Source organism: Pteropus vampyrus, unplaced genomic scaffold (assembly GCF_000151845.1).
Source record: "Pteropus vampyrus isolate Shadow unplaced genomic scaffold, Pvam_2.0 Scaffold89, whole genome shotgun sequence".
In the NCBI taxonomy this organism is placed as follows: Eukaryota; Metazoa; Chordata; class Mammalia; order Chiroptera; family Pteropodidae; genus Pteropus; species Pteropus vampyrus.
The window spans coordinates 6213673-6233336 of NW_011888870.1; the positions used below are offsets into that span (position 1 = coordinate 6213673).

The 19664-nt window shown below is 41.8% G+C and overlaps 1 protein-coding gene across 1 annotated transcript; it reads right to left on the reverse strand.

Annotated features, from left to right (window-relative positions):
* Positions 1–6989: 6989 nt before the first annotated feature.
* On the reverse strand, positions 6990–18675 carry INA (internexin neuronal intermediate filament protein alpha). Its single transcript, XM_011363808.2, has 3 exons — positions 17484–18675; positions 10325–10449; positions 6990–9032 (listed from the first exon to the last, which is right to left on the reverse strand). Exons 1-3 carry the CDS (start codon positions 18546–18548, stop codon positions 8711–8713), a joined length of 1512 nt encoding a protein of 503 aa, XP_011362110.1. The 5' UTR covers positions 18549–18675; the 3' UTR covers positions 6990–8710.
* Between the last annotated feature and the right edge of the window lie 989 nt (positions 18676–19664).

Below are 19664 nucleotides of genomic sequence, written 5' to 3' on the forward strand. Positions count from 1 at the left end.
AGGTCCTATTTCACTGCAAAATTTCCAAATCTGCATAGAAACAATTTTAATTGGGTAAGGATTGGCAATTGTTTTTTAAAGAATTTGTGAGTTGTGTAAAAATCTAACATTTAATAAAATTTTTTAATAAAAATTTATTTTAACCTATTTTGAAATGTTGTTGCTTATTGTGGATTTAAAAAAAAAATAACCAAAACTCTAAGAGACAAGGTATTGAATCAAAGTTAAACTTTGCCATCAAATAGATATTTTATAAACATCTTTACCTTAACTGATTATACTGGATGCTGTCATTTGACAATGGACAGAATAGTAACTGGAATTCTTTGCCTCTTAAAGTTTCTTCACAAATTAGTATTTTTATTCTTGTCCCATATTGACATACATGTGTCAGGAATCTCCAAGGTCACCCTCAAGTTCAGTGGTTCTCTAGAAGGACTCATGGTTCTAGTCTATTACAGTGAAAGGATACAGATTAAAATTAGCAAAGGTTTCAAAAAAGATGTATAAGGCAGAATCCAGGAGAAACCATGCACAAACTTCAAGTAGTCCTCTCCCAGTGAAGATGGAGGGACAGTCTTTAATTCTCCCAGCAGTGATACGTGACATGTCAAAGTATTGCCAACCAGGCAAGTTCACCTGAGCCTTAGTGTCCAGGGTTTTTACTGGGACAGTCACATGGGCATGCAGTGCCCATGTGATTGACTCAGCAATTGAGACCCCGGCACTGGCGCAGTGATCAGATTAATACAGCATGTACCAGGGCCCCAGGTATAGAAAAATAGGCATTCACCATAAATCACATTGTTATTGTAAGTTATCTGGTGTGGCCCAAGGTCTGAGGCATTCAAAGACAAGACATTCCAAGGGTTTTGAAGTTATGAATTATAGTAACATGGAAAAATATTTAGAATATTAGATGTGATTATTTGATAAACACTTCTGCAATGAACAAGTCAAAGAATTTATCACTTGTTAGACATTGTGTGGACAAGATTAAAATTAAAGGGAGTTCCTCCAAGGAACTCAAAGTCTTTGGGTTACAAACATCTCTCAAAATCTTAATAAAAAATTAAGGTGCTGGTAAATAAGAGTCAAAGAACTCTACCCTTTTTTCCCACTCCCTCCTGGACTTGACTTACAAGAATCTCAAAGCACTATTTGCCCTATTACTACCAGCCAGTAATCTACAAATGCTGATTGATTGGTTTACATACCTATAATTCTAAATGTGATCTTGGGCTATATCAACAGAAATACAGTTTCAGATCAAAGGAGTTAATATTTATCTCCACTGCATCTGTGTCCAGTTCTGAGGGAGCATACTTCAAAGGTACTGACCAATGTGAGAACAATGGGATAGGAAACAGTTGGAGAGACCCAGAAACCAAAAAAAAAAAAAAAAGGTTGATCAATTACTTCTGATTAACTTGGAGAAGCAAAAACTTAGGGATGAGGAGGCAATACTTGGTAGCTGTCTTTAACCAGATCAAAGATTTAGATGATAAAAAGGCACAAACAAAAACAAATACCCTGTTGCCTTGGGTTAGCCTTGCTGCCACCACAAGCAGCATGCATTCAGTTTAGTTAAGATTAATGTTTTTTCAAATGGAATTTTTACTAGGAATGTAAGAGGAAACGAAACTCGGGTCTCAAATCTGCGCAGCTAAGAATATATGAAGTGCAGATTCCAGAGCCTAATTTCAATGGCTAAAGAGAGATTTGATTGCCACAGCATGGGTATCTTCTTGTTTCTGTCTAAGCCCTCTCTAACGTGACACTAAGCAAAGATGCCCAGAGGGATAGCTTGCGGCAGTTGTAGTCTGGCAAAATACGTGCCTGGCAGGTTTCTAGTTCTTCCCTTAAATGTCATCCCAGTCTTTTCTCTCTAGTATAGCCCAAGTCATTTCCTCTGACCTTGGACTTCACTCAGCTTACCCTCTATTGCTATTGCATTACCTTTCCCTTCTGATTCAGATACATTCTTATCCAGTCTCTGACCATTTTTCTCCTGGATTCCAAGCTAACACAGGGCTTACACACACAGTGACTCTTCTATAGTGACTTTGTCTTTGAATTCTTGGAAGAAACACTTCTGACCCATTTGTCTTACTCAGCTTGCCCAAAGTATATACTCTGTGATTCAATCCTAGACGAATATTCTTGTCATCAGGTCATAATTGCTTATCAGACATGTGACTAATTTTTTAATTGATTTTTTTTTCCCTTTAAAGTGCTTATGGTTGCAACTTCTGTGGTGTATTTCGTCATCTTAGAAACCCCTGGTAATGGAAAAGTTTCAAGCAGATGCTGATTCTGAATATTCATCTTTGTTTTCTTCAGTAGACCATGGAAGAGTAGGTTCTCGTTTTTATTTCTTTTCAATATGGTTTTGTGCACATGAGTTTGATTATTGGCCTATCTTCAAAACTGGACTGATGAAATCTAAATTGTATTACCTCTAGAGATTAATAATACATTCACAAATGAAATGCCATATTGATCTCCTGAAAGCTTGCCAAGTACTTACTTACATAAAATAAATATTATTGTTTGGTCTTTACTGCGTTTTGATTTTGTTCTGATGGTGTCTGGCTTTACAAGGGTTCTTAGTGTGATACTATTTTCATTTAAATGAGAAAATATTTTTCTCTTCTAATGTTTCTAAGAAAACATTTTCCCAAGAGAAAAGCTTGTCGAATAACATTTTAAATTAGAAGATGGAAAAGACAAAGGTTGCCAGGAACAAAGTTTTTTCCCCTAAAAGGAATAAAGGCAGAATTGCATAGTGGTTAAGGACATAAATCGTGAACCCAAACTGCATAGCTTTCATTCCCAGCTTTGCTACTTGCAAGCTATGTGATCTTGGGCAGCTTTAGTTTTTCTTACCTGTAAATGGGGACAATGGTATCTAATTCAAAGGCCTACTATGATAATTAGTGAATATGTAAAGTACTCAGAACAGTGGTTGGCATATAGTCTATTATCAAGCTCAAATATGGTCCCTATGTCACTTTCTAGATTACTTTGCTCAGTTCCTTTCCTAATGAATAAAGGGGGTCTACTAGTATTAAAAGATTGATTTAAACTGTTTTTCTCCTTTCTTATGTGTTTTCTCTCTTCATTCATTTTATGAATAACCAGGAGACAGGTGGAGATACAGGGTCTGAAGTTGGACCTAGATTCTGCTTTCGCCCTAGTTCTAATCTTGGCTCTGCTGCTTCTACTTTGCAGACTGGATGAGTTCATGGACAAACATTTTCAGTTGTCAGAAAGGAACTTATTTTGTTGAACTCGAGTGTGGCTTAAGATAAAGTTAAAAGATTGTCTAGCCCTAAGGGACTCAGGAATTCCATATGTTGTGTGTGACTCTTTATGCCAGGAAATCATGGGAGATGAAAGTTACTTATGGCATAGCAGATGAACCTTAGTGAGTTAATTTGTTTTAATAAGCACGTCTACAGAAAAATGTTTTTTTTTTTTTTGCCCTGAACAATAATCAGAAATTGACAAGAATCTGCTACTGATTTTATTCCTAAACTTGAGACCTTATTCTAGCGATTTTGGTTACACTCTGTTGAGCGTTGTATAACTTCTAAGAGCATGTGATAGAACTAGAATAAAGTGTCTGACTTACACAGAACAAAGACCACTTACCTCATCAGGGAGATGAGTAGCCATGTGGTGATCTACAGTAATTAATCTAAGATGAAGCAAGCCTGGAGACCCCTCCAAAATCAATCTTCATGTTTCTTTATAGCCTGAGCTTTCTCTATTTTGTGTTTTATTCAGAATTACTGAAGCACTATAAAAACATAAACCTTTAAATGTCTGCAGTGTGACTTTTATTACAGTCCCGGTATATATGTGTGTGTTTATGTATGTTTCAAAGGATTATAAAAAATAATTTCTACACTTTAGCTAGTCCCCACCCCCACCTAATAAGTTTGTGAAATATAAGCATAAAACATGAGGGCAATCTAATCACCTTCCAGGAGATCGATAGAGGGGAGAAGCCTTTTGATCTACACAGTAGCCATTCTTTTCATCCTTTAAGAATGTGCAGTAGGACATAGTGAAGTAATAAACATAGTCCTTTCCTTTGTTTGGCTGGATTCAGGAGCACTCACCCATTTGCCAATGTGAGATATTTGAGAATAGGAAAAAGAGTAATGACATCAGTCTAAACTCTACATTAAATCTGAACAAGCAGCAAAACCAGTAATGGATGTTCTATAAAGAAAAATACAATTTCACATATGAGATCTATTTTAAGATCCTACAAAGCCCCCTCAGTTATTTTCATTTTAAATTAGTATGCTTTCAAGTACACTAATTTATTGGGTTCTGAGAAAAAAATACATTCTCATGATTTAAATGTTTTTCAGGACTTTAGAGATCGCTGATTATGTAACAATAAAAATAATATTAGTTGGAAATCAGTGATGGGTACATATGAACAAGCAACATCTCTAGCTATTTATTCTTTCTTTCATTTATACTGAAGGAGATTTTGGGCTTTGTCTCCAGGCTCTGTTTTAAAATCAATTCTCTTATTAGATCTGGCTTATGTTGTCTTAATGGAATTCCTTGTAACTGAGTTCGACCCGGGGTGGCTGTGTATAATGGTCTCAGCTGGAGCAGAAGGTGTAGTAGACTTTGTAATTATATTTTTCTGATAGTTCCATAAATTTTTTTAAATTGAGGTTAAATTTACATGACATATTAATCATTTTTAAGTGAATAATTCAGTGGCATTTAGTACATTCACAATGTTCTGCAGCCCCCACCTCTATCTAGTTCCAAAACATTTCCATCGTTCCAGATAAAAACCCCTACCCAGTTCATAGTAACTCCCCATTGTCCCCTCTCTCTAGCCCTGGCAACTACCTGTCTGCTTTCTGTTCCAATGGATTTTTAATTCTGTAGACTATATGTGACTTGCATTATCTCTGGATCTAACTTTGGACACTGGTTTCCAGATAATGCCTCAAATCTTGTCACCTCTTTAGCCAGTACAATAAGATGAATTCTAAGTATCCCGGATTTATCACTTTTTGAGGAATTGTCCACTCTGTAATGTTCCCTCATTTCCAGGCCCTTTGATAGTGAGCTACAGAATTCCTTTGCAAAATCATTTTAAAATGTTTTTTAAAATAGGTAAATATCATCCAATTCTATTTAAGTTTTAGCAGGAGCAGAGGAGACTCATGGTTGGATGGGCCCAGAGCCCAGTTTTGAGTTGCTGCCACCGACTGCAATGCAGGAAGGCAGTAGGCTCAGGAGTCCACAGAGTGGAACAGTTTGCCTGTTAAGACTTGGTGTTGCCAAGGGTTTCTGAGGCAGAGAAACCTTAAGTAAAACCTGGTGAGGAAGGGTGAAAAAGAAGATTTCTGTTCCTTCAAGTGAGGGGACTTTCTTTTATGTAGAAAGACAACATAGGAAAGGAAAGCAAGCACAGATAACCAAGGTACAAATTCCAGCTCTGTTACTTAACTGCGTGATATCAGACAAGGGCCTTGTCATTCCAAGGCTCTATTCCTTCATTTGTAAAATGGCTATCCAAATACTACACTTATAGAGTGGCTGTAAGGTTTAAATGAGATCATTCCAAGTTCACCACCTAATACAGTGTCTGACGCATACTAAGTAGGTACTGAATAAATTATCACTGTAATTATAGCTTATAAATAAGTAAGTCTCAGGATGCAGGGGACCTCATTATCTAATGAATCTAGAAGTCATCTTGGGTATTATTAATGTGCTTTGTGGACAGGCTTCCCCATAATCTCAGACTCACTTTGTTCTGTTCTGTGGGAACAGTTGATGTTGCTTGCTTCCCTTCCCTTCTCCTTCCTGATTCCGAACATGTTTCCCTGTTACTGTAATTGTTCTGATTTAATAATTTATCAACTCCATAAGATGATTTAATGTCTTTCCTTTATAAATGAGCTCATGGCAATTAGCGGTGACTCACTGAAAATAGGAGATATAAATTAGTCCAAGCCAGAGATTATACAAATGTAATAAAAAGACTTTGGTTTAGCATAGAGGATTCATTAATTAAATAGTATTCTTAGAAGCAGCAACCAATGTCTATATTGTAAACCCATGTATTGATGAGACTATTCTTTAATAGGCCCTAAAAGATGTTTTGATTACTGTAACTCTCATTGTTAGTGCACAACTAACAGATTTCTTTTCATCAGCAGTACTATTAATCTATCTTTGAGTGGCATACAAGTGCCCTTAGCCAGATGGACTGAAAATGACAGTACTGTTCAAGATTCAGCAAGCTCCAGCTTCAACCACCAGCATCAACTGTGAGTTGCAGTCTCCATCCTGGAACCTGGCATGGCCTTAGGGAATCTCAATTTGGCATCAATGGACTTCTGGACATGAGAAATAGGCAATCTTAGAGTAGTCACGAGCCCCTTGATCTGTACAAAACCTTGCTTATGTGTCTTTTTCTGGGAAAGAGTTTATAGTTTTTTCCAAGAGGTCTATAATCCAAAAGAGGTTATGAATCATTACAGTAGAGGAAAATTCTATTACTGTAGCCCACGTTTTACCTAAATCTCTGGGTTTTGCAGGAGTATAACCCCATTTTCAAAGAAAGTAAAGATTATTATTGTTTTTGAAGAACTTTTATCATATGCCTTATACCAGTTCATTCTCGGAAATGTTCACCAAGTTGAGTTAGTTAAATCATTGTCCAGGCACAGAATGCATTGTCTTTAATCATTCAATTGATTTGATTTCCCCACTCCCTACCATGAACTCTTTAGTGTGTTATGTATTTCTGACCAGACATCTGAAACAAACACAGACTATAGCCCCAAGTTTTTGTGGGGGAGGGTAAGAGGAAGCTAAGTGTGGAGGTGCAGAACAGAGAACATACAATTTCTGAATTATTTGGGGTGCAGCTGTCTTACTGAACCAAAACAGTGCTTCTCTCAGTTAAAGCAGCAGAAACTACAGAACACAAGTTATGTTGGTGGGATTCATGTGACTTTTAATTCTTATTTTACTGATGTTTTACAATAAATGTGGGGAGTAAAGACAGTGATGGAGTGAGGGGAAGGAAGAAGAGAAAAGTATCTTTCAAGTTCCTTGAACTATGGAAGCATGTGCAAGGATAAGAAAGTTCAGTAAAAGCATCACATCCTTATCACCACAGAGCTCTTAATGGAGAAGTGTGACAGAGACATGGCAGCTCTTTAGCTCTGCTGGAAGTGACTGCTGGCAGAGGATTAATCCTGCATCAAACTTGGCACACATGGAAGACTGGGCAGTGCAGCTACTACACAGCTGGGCAGATGAAAAGGTGATGCTCGAGAATCTACTTCCTAGCATGTGAGGAGCAAGTAGGCCTTTTCTGCGGTTTGAGTGTCTTCCTCCCCAGCAGGGAAGGGAGACCCCTCCAACAATGCAGCAATGGGAAACTGTTGGGCAAGACTCTTTTACAAAAGAGAAAAGATTTCTTTTTTATAACTGCTGGTGGTGTTGATTGACCAGAAGTGACTTATTTTGCTTTGGGGCAGTAGCATTGTGTCCTGCTGATAACATAATCTACACTTAGCACTCTTAAAAGGCATAGGAAAGTGAAAACAAGGCCTCTTTAGGACCTAGACTCGAGAGAAGGGGAATACGTGAGTTCTGTCTAAGGGTAAGGGCATGAAACAAGTGATTCTATATCACCACAAACGAACTGACACAGATAAATGAGACCTTCACTTTTTCCATTCATACAAATACTCACCTCTTCTAATTTATACTACTAAATCTAAGGTCAGCTTAATCACAGCTTGGGATAACTATTACTGTGTTTCTAACATTAAAGTGAAAAGCTACATTCTTAATTGAGTAGGATTTTTCCCCTAATTAAATGGATTTGATAAGTCGAAAGCCTAAAATCTAGGGGTTCTTTTCATTATTTTATTTGTTGGGGGCAACCCTTAAAACATCACTGCCATTTTTTTAACCTACAGTATTAGAAAGATATGAAATGGGCAGGGTGAAATCATTACATGAATCATAGAAATGGTCAACATGCATCTAATTTTACCCATCGAGCAAAGAGAGCTAAAAGGGGATAAGTTCTTTTAAGAAGAACCTAAATGTATTTAAAAGGGAAGAATACCACACTAGCCTTTTGTTTCCTTTTCCTGAATGGAAGAAAGGATATGTAGAACTGAGCAGGGTGGGCAGAAAAATTTCCATTAAACAAACACCTATCGTTTGTGAAACAGTGTTATCAGAGTGGTGTCAGGGGGTGACCATTGGTTTATCTTTGGCAGTGATCTTATATTTTAGGTATCTAGAGTGAGATTTTATAGCTGAGTAATGGCTGGTTTTAGTGAGTAAATATAGGTGCTGATTTCAATTCACAGCAAATGATGATCGCAGATTTAGCACCTTAGTTTCTACTTCCTCTGTACCTAAATCATCTATCACTGTAAAGCCTGAGCTTTAGGAGAGAAAGCTGTGTTCTTAGATAATGCCTCTGTGATGGCTCTAGGACTGCAGTTTGCTCCAATCTAAGGGGTGGTTTTCTTGTTAGAGAAAGTAAGTATTTAATGCTAAATATGAGACAGAAGCCTTGAAGACATTTTACAGTAGTGACAGGTGTTTTGGTTCAGGAATAGGCTGTTTAACAAGTCAGATGCATATTTTCCCCTCTTAAGCATTAACTTGTTTTAAATAACAATTATATTTTTTGGCTTGAAATGGTACTTTCTTCTATATTTGATTTCTCGGTTTTCTTAGTAGATATTACTGTCTCCTCCACTATTTCTTCAAAACTTTCCCCTATCTGGGAGGTTTTCTTAGAGGCCACCTTAGAAGCCTCCTCTTCCTCCTCCTCCTCCTCCTCCTCTTTTTTAAGAGACAGCCCAGTGGATGAGACTTTAGAGGTTGTAGAACTGAGGATTCTAGGTGGGAGCAGATAACCTGGGTTGTGAAGTGGATTCAGCCCTGAAATGCTTGATCCGCTGGTGCTAAAACGGGTCTCTTCGCCTTCTAGCAGTTTCCTGTAAATTGAATAGAGAAAAACTCTCAGGAAGCCAACTTGCAACTTTTGAAAAAGGACTTAACTCTGCAGCTCTTATTCATTTTAGAAAGATTCTGTAAGATTGTAGTTTACTCATGAGATTGAGACCGATAAATATTGAATTCCAAGGCTCAAAGACTGGAAGTTATCCAGCACGTATATGCATGCACACTCATACACAACACACACACTCACACATCTTCAGCACCATGTGCGTTTAAAGCACTGTCAAAGGGAAACCTATCCTATTCACAAATGTATTCACAAAGGGAAAACCTACAATTCCCCTTGGCCTGATCACACCCATTTTTGGCACTTAGAGTCTATAAAGCTCTAGGGAAAAGTAATTTTGCTAATTAACACCCCAAGGGCAATTGGGGTAAGGAAGTGAGAAGTCGACAGAGGAAGAAAGAGCTGCCTAATTCAGCCTGAACTTGAGATCTGTATTTTTCCAATGTACAGGAGTACAAAGGGAATGGAACCAGCAATAGCAAAGACCAGTGAATGAACCTGTTTCAGATCCTAGACTTTTTCTTAGCCCGGCCTAAACGGCATCATACAAGAGTATCCCTGATACCTTGTTTCTTGTAACTAATAGTTTTTATCATCCTTTCTTTAAAATTAGAAACTCAAGACACTATCAAATACTCTTGCAGCTTTGTTTAGAAGTAGTATACATAGCGTAAAGAACAAAGAAAAAAATGCTCAGACAGATCTGGGGTTGAATCTGAGCTCTTCCATTAACCAGCACTGTGACTATGAGCAGCTTACATAGTCCGTGGTTCAAGTTTCCTTATCTGAAAACTAGGAATAATATAACTTGATTATCTATATGCAGTATCTAATTAATAGCATGCCTACCTCATAATCATCAGTGAAAAAAAATAATGTTGTGCTTACTTTCATTTTTAAGGTAAATGTTCACTTAATACTGCCTTGAGTAGGAATTGGGGATATCTTACCTACTAGGACTTTCTACGTTGTACAAACTCTATTTTTAAAGTTAGAGTCTGATGGGTTTATTTCAACCTCTGTGTACTCACATTATCCACTTAAATCCTAGCAGAGGAAAGTAAAATACTCCAGGACTAGCAAGCTGAAGCTGGGATATAATAAAGTTGAGGGACAAAGAAGTCGGCTCACCTGGAAGGAGCCAGTGATTTCTTTCCCCATCCCCTCTCCCCCATCAGAAATCGGAGAGACTAGAACCACTAATTTGGGTAGTGCCCCAGCTGACTGCAACTGCTTGGGTGAGCATGCACTTTAAAGTACCTGTAAGCCGCTATCTCAATGTCAAGAGCCATTTTGACATTGAGCAAGTCCTGGTATTCCCGAAGGTGGCGTGCCATTTCACTCTTGGTGTTTCTCAGATCATTCTCCAGTTGCCCAATGCTATCCTGAAAAGTGACATATTTAGGCTAAACCAGCTGAAGTTCACTGAGATTTCCACAAGGCAAGAATTCTCAACCTTGACTACACATTAAAACACCCGAGGCCTACCCTTCAGCCCCAGCCCAGATTCTGATTCATTTGTTTTAAGTTGGGGTCCCAGCAACTGCATTTTTTCATAAAGGTCCCCAGGAGATTTGGATGCATGGCGAGGGTTGGGAACTTCTACCAGAGGGCATATGGTTCTCAACACTAAGGAGATATTTTAGATATTTTCTTTTCTTTTCTTTCTTTTTTTTTTACTTACCATCCTTCCCTTGCTTGTTGTATTGTTGCTTAATAACTTGCTTGTTGCATGACCTTTTCAAAACCCAAAGCCTCTGGTTAGGAGCTTAGATTCAGAAAATTCCAACTGTGGAAAGCAGAGAGGACAGCAAGTCTTCTCTGCCTCTATTTGTTTTGATGGTTTCCTGAAGTCTGCTACTTAATCACTTTACTGAAAGTATTTTATGCAACAGTAAAGAGAAAGTAGACACACTCCACAGATTGTATCCACATGGCAGATTGAAATTATAAAATATTTTTAAAAGAAATGAGATTTATGTAATAGTTTTGGTCCAAATTCTTCCAGGTGCTAACAAACCCAGGCATGGAAGAAAAATAGTGTTACATTTGTGATTCTGGAGCAGCTAGAGAATCTTTTAAAAACACAGCAAATCCTATTGTTTACTTGCTTAAAATCTTCCAACGCCTTCGGAATAAAGTCCAAACTCCCCAGCATGGGCTATATTCTCCCCCTTGCTCAACATGTTTCAGCTACCTCGTCCTTTTGATCCTTAAACGTACCAAATTGCTGTCCCAGGCCCTTTAGGCCAGCTGTTTCCTCTATGTGGAATGATCAGGAGTGGGTCTTTACATGACTGAACCAACTCCATGTCATATAAGACTCAGTTCAAATGTCCTCTACTCAGATAGGTCTTCTTGGCATCCACTTTAAGTACCCTCTCCACACCAGTTTGGCACATTATTTTACCTCAAGCCAGGGCAGCTGCTAACCCATGAAGGAAGGCTGTGCAGATTGGAAAAAGGGACCTCCAGTGGGAGGACTAATTAGAAAAATGCACCCACTTGAAAGTGGCCACTCTGCTCTTAGCTGTTATCTATCGGAAATTTTTTCATTTACTAGTTTATTTTGTCACCTTCTTCTGTAACAGGGTTTTTCAACCTTGGCATTATTGACATTTTGAGCTGGATAATGCTTCATTGTGGGGGCTGTCCTGTGACTTTTAAGATGTTTAGCAGCATCCCTTACCTCTACCCACTAGATGCCAGTAGCACACACCCTCCCTTTCAGCTGTGACAACCAAAAGTGTCTCCAGACAGTGCTAAACATCCCTTGGGGGCAAATCACTCCTGTTAGAGAACTACTGCTCTAGAATGTAATTTACATGGAAGCAGGACCCTTTCTGTCTAGTTCACTCCTGGAAGCCACAGCCTAGCACAATGTACGCTGTAGATGCTCAGTGAATAATTGTTGAATGAATGAATGATGCTACATCAGGACTTCTTTTTTTATGGCCTGAAAAGGTATGAAAAAATAACGCATATAATTCAGTTGGAACTTTGTCAACATGAAGAGCATAGTGACTGAGGGTTATTTTTATGAAATAGTGATGCAGATAAATATATCAGAAACCTCAAGGAGGTTAAGTGCTGAGGGGCCCTTGTAACTCCCTTTGTGTGAGGATAAAGCCACAGTGAAAGGGAGGGTGTATAAACTTCCAAATCGAGAATCTGCATAAATAATTAAAATTCATACCACCTACCTATTCTATAAATATTGACAGGAACATGGCAAAGGAGAGACTCAATCAACTGATGGGTACAGAACAAGGATTGATAAGCTGTGGGAAAAATACATATTATACTGGACAGTGATAGAAATATTCCAAAGTATGTTGAGATCATGAGGGCTTAAAAGGAATTTTTTCCAAGAAACTGTAATTGGTGGTTGCTCTTTGAGGTTAAACTAACCTTATAAGCAAGTCTACTAGTGATGCATCAGGGGTAAGAAATCAGTATTACTCTGTTAAAAGGAAAAAGAGTCTAGGGTGGAGGAAAAAGAAGAGAAAGTATTCTCATTATGCAAAGGAGCAGGAAAAATACTATATCAGAAAAAGAGGATTTCATCAGGATCTTTGGGTTCCATTTCTTGCCCTGCCTTAGTAACTAACATACCTCGGTCAGTTTTCTATATTATAGTTTCTTCAAAACTTCCGTTTCTGTGTATGAAAAATTACAATGTTTTTTCTTTACTGAGGTGTTCTGAGATCCTCAAATTGGAATTCCAATTTAATGCACCTCACATTATTATATGCTTCCATTTTCTATTAGATAATAGGCATTAGAACAGCACTTGTCTACTCAATAAATGTTTGTGATTTTTATTATTGTTACTATATACCATGTGACTCTGTATCCTTTTAATTGTACGGACAAATTAATCATGGACCCTCTCTATAAGCCCTTGGATTACTCAGGAAAGCAGTGTATAATATAACCTTAATATTGCTAGTCAGAGATATATCTCTTAAAGCACTAGTTTTAAATAACAATTTTGAATAAAAAGTTTGTGGAAGTGGCTTGTACCACTCTTAATTAGGACATTAAATATACATAATGCAACCTTTCTCAGCAACTACAGGTTATGATTATTTTTCTATAGTTCTGTGATGTCTTTTATCTTTTAGGTCAACTGAGGTATATTAGGCTGTTTATTTCTACCCTAAATGGCCCCAAAGAGCTGTATTTGAATTAAGTGTTTGCTACTCTTCTGTTTTCTTTGTCCTGAAAGAACTGATTTGCTGCTACTCCTTCTTGAAATGCCTGACTCTAGTGGTCCCTCTTCATCTTGCTGCAGACTTGAAATCTAAACAACAGAGTGCTTTAGAATCATGTAAGGTAAAAATGAATAGGCTGAGCATCAGAAAGGCCAACTTCCTAATATGTGATTTAGAAACAGATGTTTTATCTCATCAGCAGGTTAATTATTAGGTCCTTTTAAAAAACTATTTTTGTTTCACAGATGTTTTCTGAATAAGAGGTTGTTGGGAACTGAGTTCTAGATAGATGAGATTTCCTTGAACTTTTATGTTGCACATTTCACATCTATTTTATGAATCGGGGTAGACAAAAAGCATGACTTTGCTCCTTTTGAAAGGAATTGTGCTGACTGCTGATCACTGCTCTTCAATGTCTAGTCTCTTTGTTTGTGCTCTTTGTTTTCCCCACACCAGTGTGTCTTGCCTCGCCCTTCAAAAGCTCTGCCAAAGATGGCTTCCTGCTCGAAATCTGAACAGAGCGCTGCAGTCTGCCCCTCCCCCAAGTACGCAGCTGCTGCTGGCTTAGCCTGAGGGGATGGGAGAGAGGCACTCCCAGCTCCAGCTGGGGTCTTTCCTGGAGTAGATAAAACAGGTGCTAAGCATGGGGTTTGAAGGATGTGGGCTGGGAGTAAGAGAAAGAACTGGCCATCCAGCATCTGCAGTGAAGAGGAGCAGCAAACAGTGCTGTCCATTTCATCACTTTTGGGGGCCCTCACCCAGGTGACAGCAGCGAGTGCAGCCATCTCAAGTTACAGCTCTGCACAATAAACCTAGGTGGGGAGATTTTTATATGTGATCCACCTGTATGCCTCATTCCCCTTCCTGTCTTTGTTTCATCCCCACATTTTCATCGCTACCATACTTTAAAATCTTTCATTATATGAGCTGCTTTACACTGGGAAATGTAATTTAGGTCAGTGCACCCCAAAATCAATCTGAGGAACAACAGGATGCAGCATTTTTATTGAAAATGCTTATCCCTGGGCCACACCTGCAAACTACTGAGTCCATATTTTCAGGAGTAGGCTTGAGAATCTTTTTTTTAAGCCTTCAAGTGACCTTGGTGTGTCAATGGATTTAGGAACCACTAGTTTCAATTTATTTTTGTAAAGGAGCTATCATGGTGGCTCAAGTGACAGTAATACAGTGAGGTAGAGAAGGGCAAGAACAAAACTAGACAAAAAAGCGCATGGAAGAGTTAAAGACTAAATGTAGCTTTTTTCTTGAATTCTAATTTCATAAATGGCTCTATCAAGCTATAGATTTATATGCGGGCACTGCCATCCCCAATCTCCAAGGGACCAGCCCCTTCTTGCTATTTAATTAGATTGTATTCCAATCTTATATTGGAGAGAAGAGGACAGAATTGGCTCCTCTCCCTGGAGAGCATTAACTAATGGTGATCTTGGTTCTTCAGCAAGGTCTTTCAAGGAAAGCTTCAGCTTTCCAAGACTGACCATGGTACAAGGCCTGAGCCCCAGTACTCTTCAAAAATGTCCTCAGACAGCTTGGGGACTCTAATGGTGGTGAAGCAACTATGCAGGAATCCGAATCACCCTGGTTTAGAAATAGAAAAAGCTTCATCTAAAGAGGGTGGCTGCATTTGGCTTTTGCAGACAAAAGCCCTAGCTCTTCATAATTTTTCCTGTTGCCCGATGTGGACTTCTCATGCATCACTGTGTACTTACTATGTCACTTTGAATCATTCTTTGCCCTTTCAAAGTGTAATAGGCTTTCTCTCCTCAAACAGGCTGTCAGCTCTCTGGGGCAGGGAAAACGTGACTTTAACAGGGCCTTGCTCTGCCTCTTCGAAGGTGGCAAGCTTGCAAAGGAAAATGGGCCTACCACTCACTGAAGCAGAAGAAAGAGAACAGCCTCCCAGTTACTGCAGTGAAAGGGGACTGCAGAGGAAATGAAAGGGCTAGAAAACAATGGCCGAATCTCACTATGGAGAAAATAGCTAGAGGACACCCTTGTGACTTCAGGCTTTCAGGATCCGAAGGTGAGGATGTGAGCCCCTCCTCAGCCTTAGGTCCCAAGGGGTAGGAATTAGCTCTTCATTGTCTGATTTCTTCCACTCCATCAGCAGGTCCACTGAGTCATCAAAGGCTAAACCTGATGGGGGGCAGTTCTGCAGAGCTGCAGACATGCTGCAGTTTCTGTTTTTTTTTTTTTTTTCTTGTAGACTATGTCTAGATGACTGTACTATTTTCTGACATTAAAAACCTTTGAATGCAAACAAAACAAGAAAGACAATATTGTCACCACATCCTAGAATATAGGGGCTATAACAAGCAAACATGATATGGCAAAGCCCAATTCAGATGGCAGTTATAGGTAAATTATCTTTTTGATAGAAATATTGGGCTAGCCCTTCAGAAAACTACCTAGCTAATCCTTTGAGACCTCTAAAAGAAAACATGAAGTCTCAATTAACTCAATGTGATCAAATCAGGCCTTCTAGGTGCAAGGCCACACAGTGAAGAGTTCAAATTACAGATTTTGAAGCAAAATAGAAGTCTTAATTGAACAGTACTAAAATTCCACACTAACCAAAACAAATAGTCCAAGCAAGCTTTCCTCCTTCATCAAAAGAAGTCATTTATAATGAATAGCAAATACCTGCACACCAATCATAATTATTTACCTCCAGACAAAAATCATACTTTTGAGGTTTTACTTCTTTCTTGTATTTTATTAAGAATGATGGGTGACTGTCCTCTCAGTCACGACCAGTTAGGAAGCAACAAGGTCCCCAAAACCCTATTAATTCTATCAAATGTAAATTTCAATCTTGGCTAGAATTAATTATTGCAAGTTTCTGAATTATTGTACCTCGAAAACTGAACCATGCTATTTAGATTATTTTCTACACTTTTCTCCTGCCTCTGTGCCCTTGTGGTCATAAGCCCAGAATGTTCTATATAGTAAACCTAAAGATGCAGTGGCCTTTGTTTGGAGAAAAAAGGAAGAAAGAGCCAAACACAGGAGTTCAGAGAATAGGCAAAGATGAAAAAAATAGCTGGCCTATAACAAAGATAAAACCCATCTCTGTGATTTAGCACATGCACTTAGACTGGAAAAAACATTAAGAAAACGGGCATTTTCAAGTGAGACCTTTTAGCTGCGGAGCAAATTAAGTGGTTTTGTTAAGTGTTAAGCCATCCATGAAAGTGAAAATTGATGCTGCCCACGAGGTGACCTTTGATTGCAGGTAGCCAAGACCGATGTGTTGGTGTTGCGGGGAAAAAAAAAATCAAAGCAGTTAATTGCCTAGAGAGTCATAACTGGGACATGAGACAGGAGAGAAATTTCTGAGATGGGAGGAACTCGAGATCAGCACCAAGGACAGCGCCCCGACCAATCTTTGCTAACCCGTGTAAACCTTTCTTTAGGGAAAAATATGAGTCGGTGGACAAGGGAACCGTGTGTGTGTGTGTGTGTGCGTGTGTGTGCGTGCGTGTGTGTGTGTGTGTGTGTGTGTGTGTGTGTGTGTGTGTTGAGTGTGTGTTGGGTGTGTGTTAGGGAGGAGGTAGAGCAAGAGCAGGGCAGTTATGCTAGCCCAATCGCCCAGCTCTTTGGCTCCCAATTTCTACTCCTTTGAGGACAAAAGTCAAGGAAATGGGGTAGAACTCTTCCCAGTTCAGTCCAGCATTCGTCCCGCAACCCTAAGGCAGACCATAGTCTATAAATATCAATTCCAGGGCGCACAGAAGCCAACAAAAGAAGACAGACAGCCGAGACAGCACCACGAACCATGGAGAGGATATAACACACCCTCTTTGGGCTCAGAACTACTTTGGGGAGGGGTCTGTTTTTCAAGTCGCCAGTGTGTCTATTCCCACTTGCTCAGGGGTAGGAATGAGTTAGGCTTTCGGACTCTGAAGAAGAGAAGCTAAGGGCTTCTTTGTTAGAAAGGCTTGGACAGGGATGAACATGAAGGGCAGGGAAAGAGGGCGTCCAGGGACCAAAAATTTTCAGTGGAGACTCCAGGGATTTTTGTTTCTCAACACCTTCAGTCGGGGCTCTTCTCTCCCCTCACTTTCCCTCTCTTCCCCTCCCCTCCCCTCAGTTCCTAGGGCCCCAATTGTGCGGGGAAAGCTCAGGTCTGCGCGGGAGAGGACAAGGCGCCCCACCCTATGCGGCGCACCAGCCCTTACCTGGTAGCTAGCCACTTCGGCACTGTGTCGCTCCTCCAGCTCCAGAATCTGCCTCTCCAGGGACTCGTTGGCTCCACGCAGGCCCTCAATCTCGATGGTGCGTGCTTGCAGCTGGCGCCGGTACTCGTGAATCTCTTCACGGCTGGCCCGGATGGCCTCGGTGCTGCGCGCCGCCTGCTCGTTCAGGTTGGCAAACTTGGACTTGTACCACTCCTCGGCTGACTGCAGGTTCTTGGCGGCCAGGGACTCATACTGGGCGCGGATCTCTCTCAGCGCCGAACTCAGGTCTGGTTTAGCCACAGCCACGTCCACCTCGGCTGCAGCCTGAGAAGACGCCTGCAGCGTGGCGAGCAGCTCGGCCACCTCTTCGTCGTGCACCTGGCGCACGAAGGCCAGCTCATCCAGAAGCGACTCTACCTTCTTCTCTAGGTCCAGGCGGGCCAGCGTGGCGCCGTCCACGTCGCGCTGCTGCGCCTTCAAGGCGCGTTCCGCGCCTTCGCGCCCACGGCTCTCCTCCTCGCAGCGCGCCCGCAGCCGCTGCACCTCCTCAGCCAGCCCGTCGCGCTCCAGCAGGGCCTGAGCGCGAGCGGAGCTGGCCTCCTCCAGCTGCGCGCGCAGCTCGCGCAGCTCGCGCTGGAAGAGCTCGCCAACGCGCGACGGCTCGGCGTGGCGCTGCCGCAGCGCCGCCAGCTCGGCTTCAAGCGCACGGTTCTGCGTCTCCAGCTGGTGCACCTTCTCGATAAACACAGCGAAGCGGTCGTTGAGGCCCTGCAGCTGCTCCTTTTCGTTAGTGCGGATGATCTTGTACTCGTTGGTGCGCGCCGCCGCCTGGCTCAGGTCCAGCCCGTCGGACGCCGGAGGCCTGCGGTAGGCCAGGCCCAGGCCGAGCGACGAGGCCGAGGAGCAGGCGGCCGAGGAGGCCACGGTGCAGCGGGACAGCGACTGCGAGCGGTAGCTGCCCGCGCCTCCGGCCCCGGAGAGGCGCGAGGACAGGCGAGAGCTGTCTCCGAACACCTTGCGGTAGGAGGAGGGGCCGCACAGGTAGTGCTCCGAGCCGAAGCTCATGGTGCCGGAACCGGGGCTGGGAGAGCGGCTGCGGCTGGAGATACAAAGGAGAGGTGAGGTGTGCCGGGCGGGGCGCAGCGGGGCGGTGTGCACCGGGTTTTAAGGCGCTGGGGCTGGGGCGGCGCGTTGGGGGCGGAGCTCCTCTCTGGGCTTGACGGAGATGAGGAAGGGGGGCGTCCAGGATCCGGGGCGGGGAAGCGCAATGACTACCGCAGCTGCGCGCGCGGCGGACCTAGGGCGCAGGGAGAGTCATTTGCGTAGGAGTCGCCCCCTGTCCACAGTGAACCCTTCCCCCCAAGAATCATCTGGGTTGGAAGTGACTTGAGTGGAGGGGTGCCTAAACGACTGGAGTTTGCCATCCGGACGCCACCGACTCTGTCGCGTTCCTTGTCTCTGTCCTTCTAGCCCCTTTTGACCCACTGGGAGATTAGGGTTTTCTGGGAAGTGTCCTGTACTCCCATCCGCATCCCGGAGCTCCCAAGGGCGAAGCCCCTTTTTTTCCAGTTAGAGTGGGGACCTGGAAAGAGAGGCTTTGTCTCCTCCTTCAGCCCATTCGGGTTCCCAGGGGGAAAGTGAGTCTGCGTCATCGGCTGTTCTTCTGCAGTTCCCGGGACCGCCCGGGGCTGGAGGCTGCGCGGAAAACATGCGATGCCCCTGAAAAAGAGGGGATAGATAGGTAAAGTACATGGGCTTGAGTTGCAGAAAGTGGAAAGAAGAGGAAAGCTGGGTGGCGGCAATGGGCAGAGCTGGGTGCCCCTGCCGTTTGTCAAAGTGCGCTCTCCTGTATACCACAGTCTCCACCACTCTCCGTTGAATTACGCCCACCGTCTTAACTTTTTTACTTGTCTGGCCCAGTAGGATTTCAGTCTGTGTAAATCCTCATCTGGTTTGAGGGAGCCACTTCCTGTGGAGAGCTCTTTTTGGACAAAAGAAGTCCCTGAAAACAGATAAAGCTCCAGGAGTGGGGAATAGTGCTGGTAACTGAGCTGGCCTCCTTCACTGTACATTGGGGGAATCAAAGAATGGGATCTGGAAAGATGAAGGCTGGGAGGAGTCAATGTGGGGTCTACTCACCTTTAAGCTTATAATTCTCTCTCAAGATGTGGCTATGGTTTT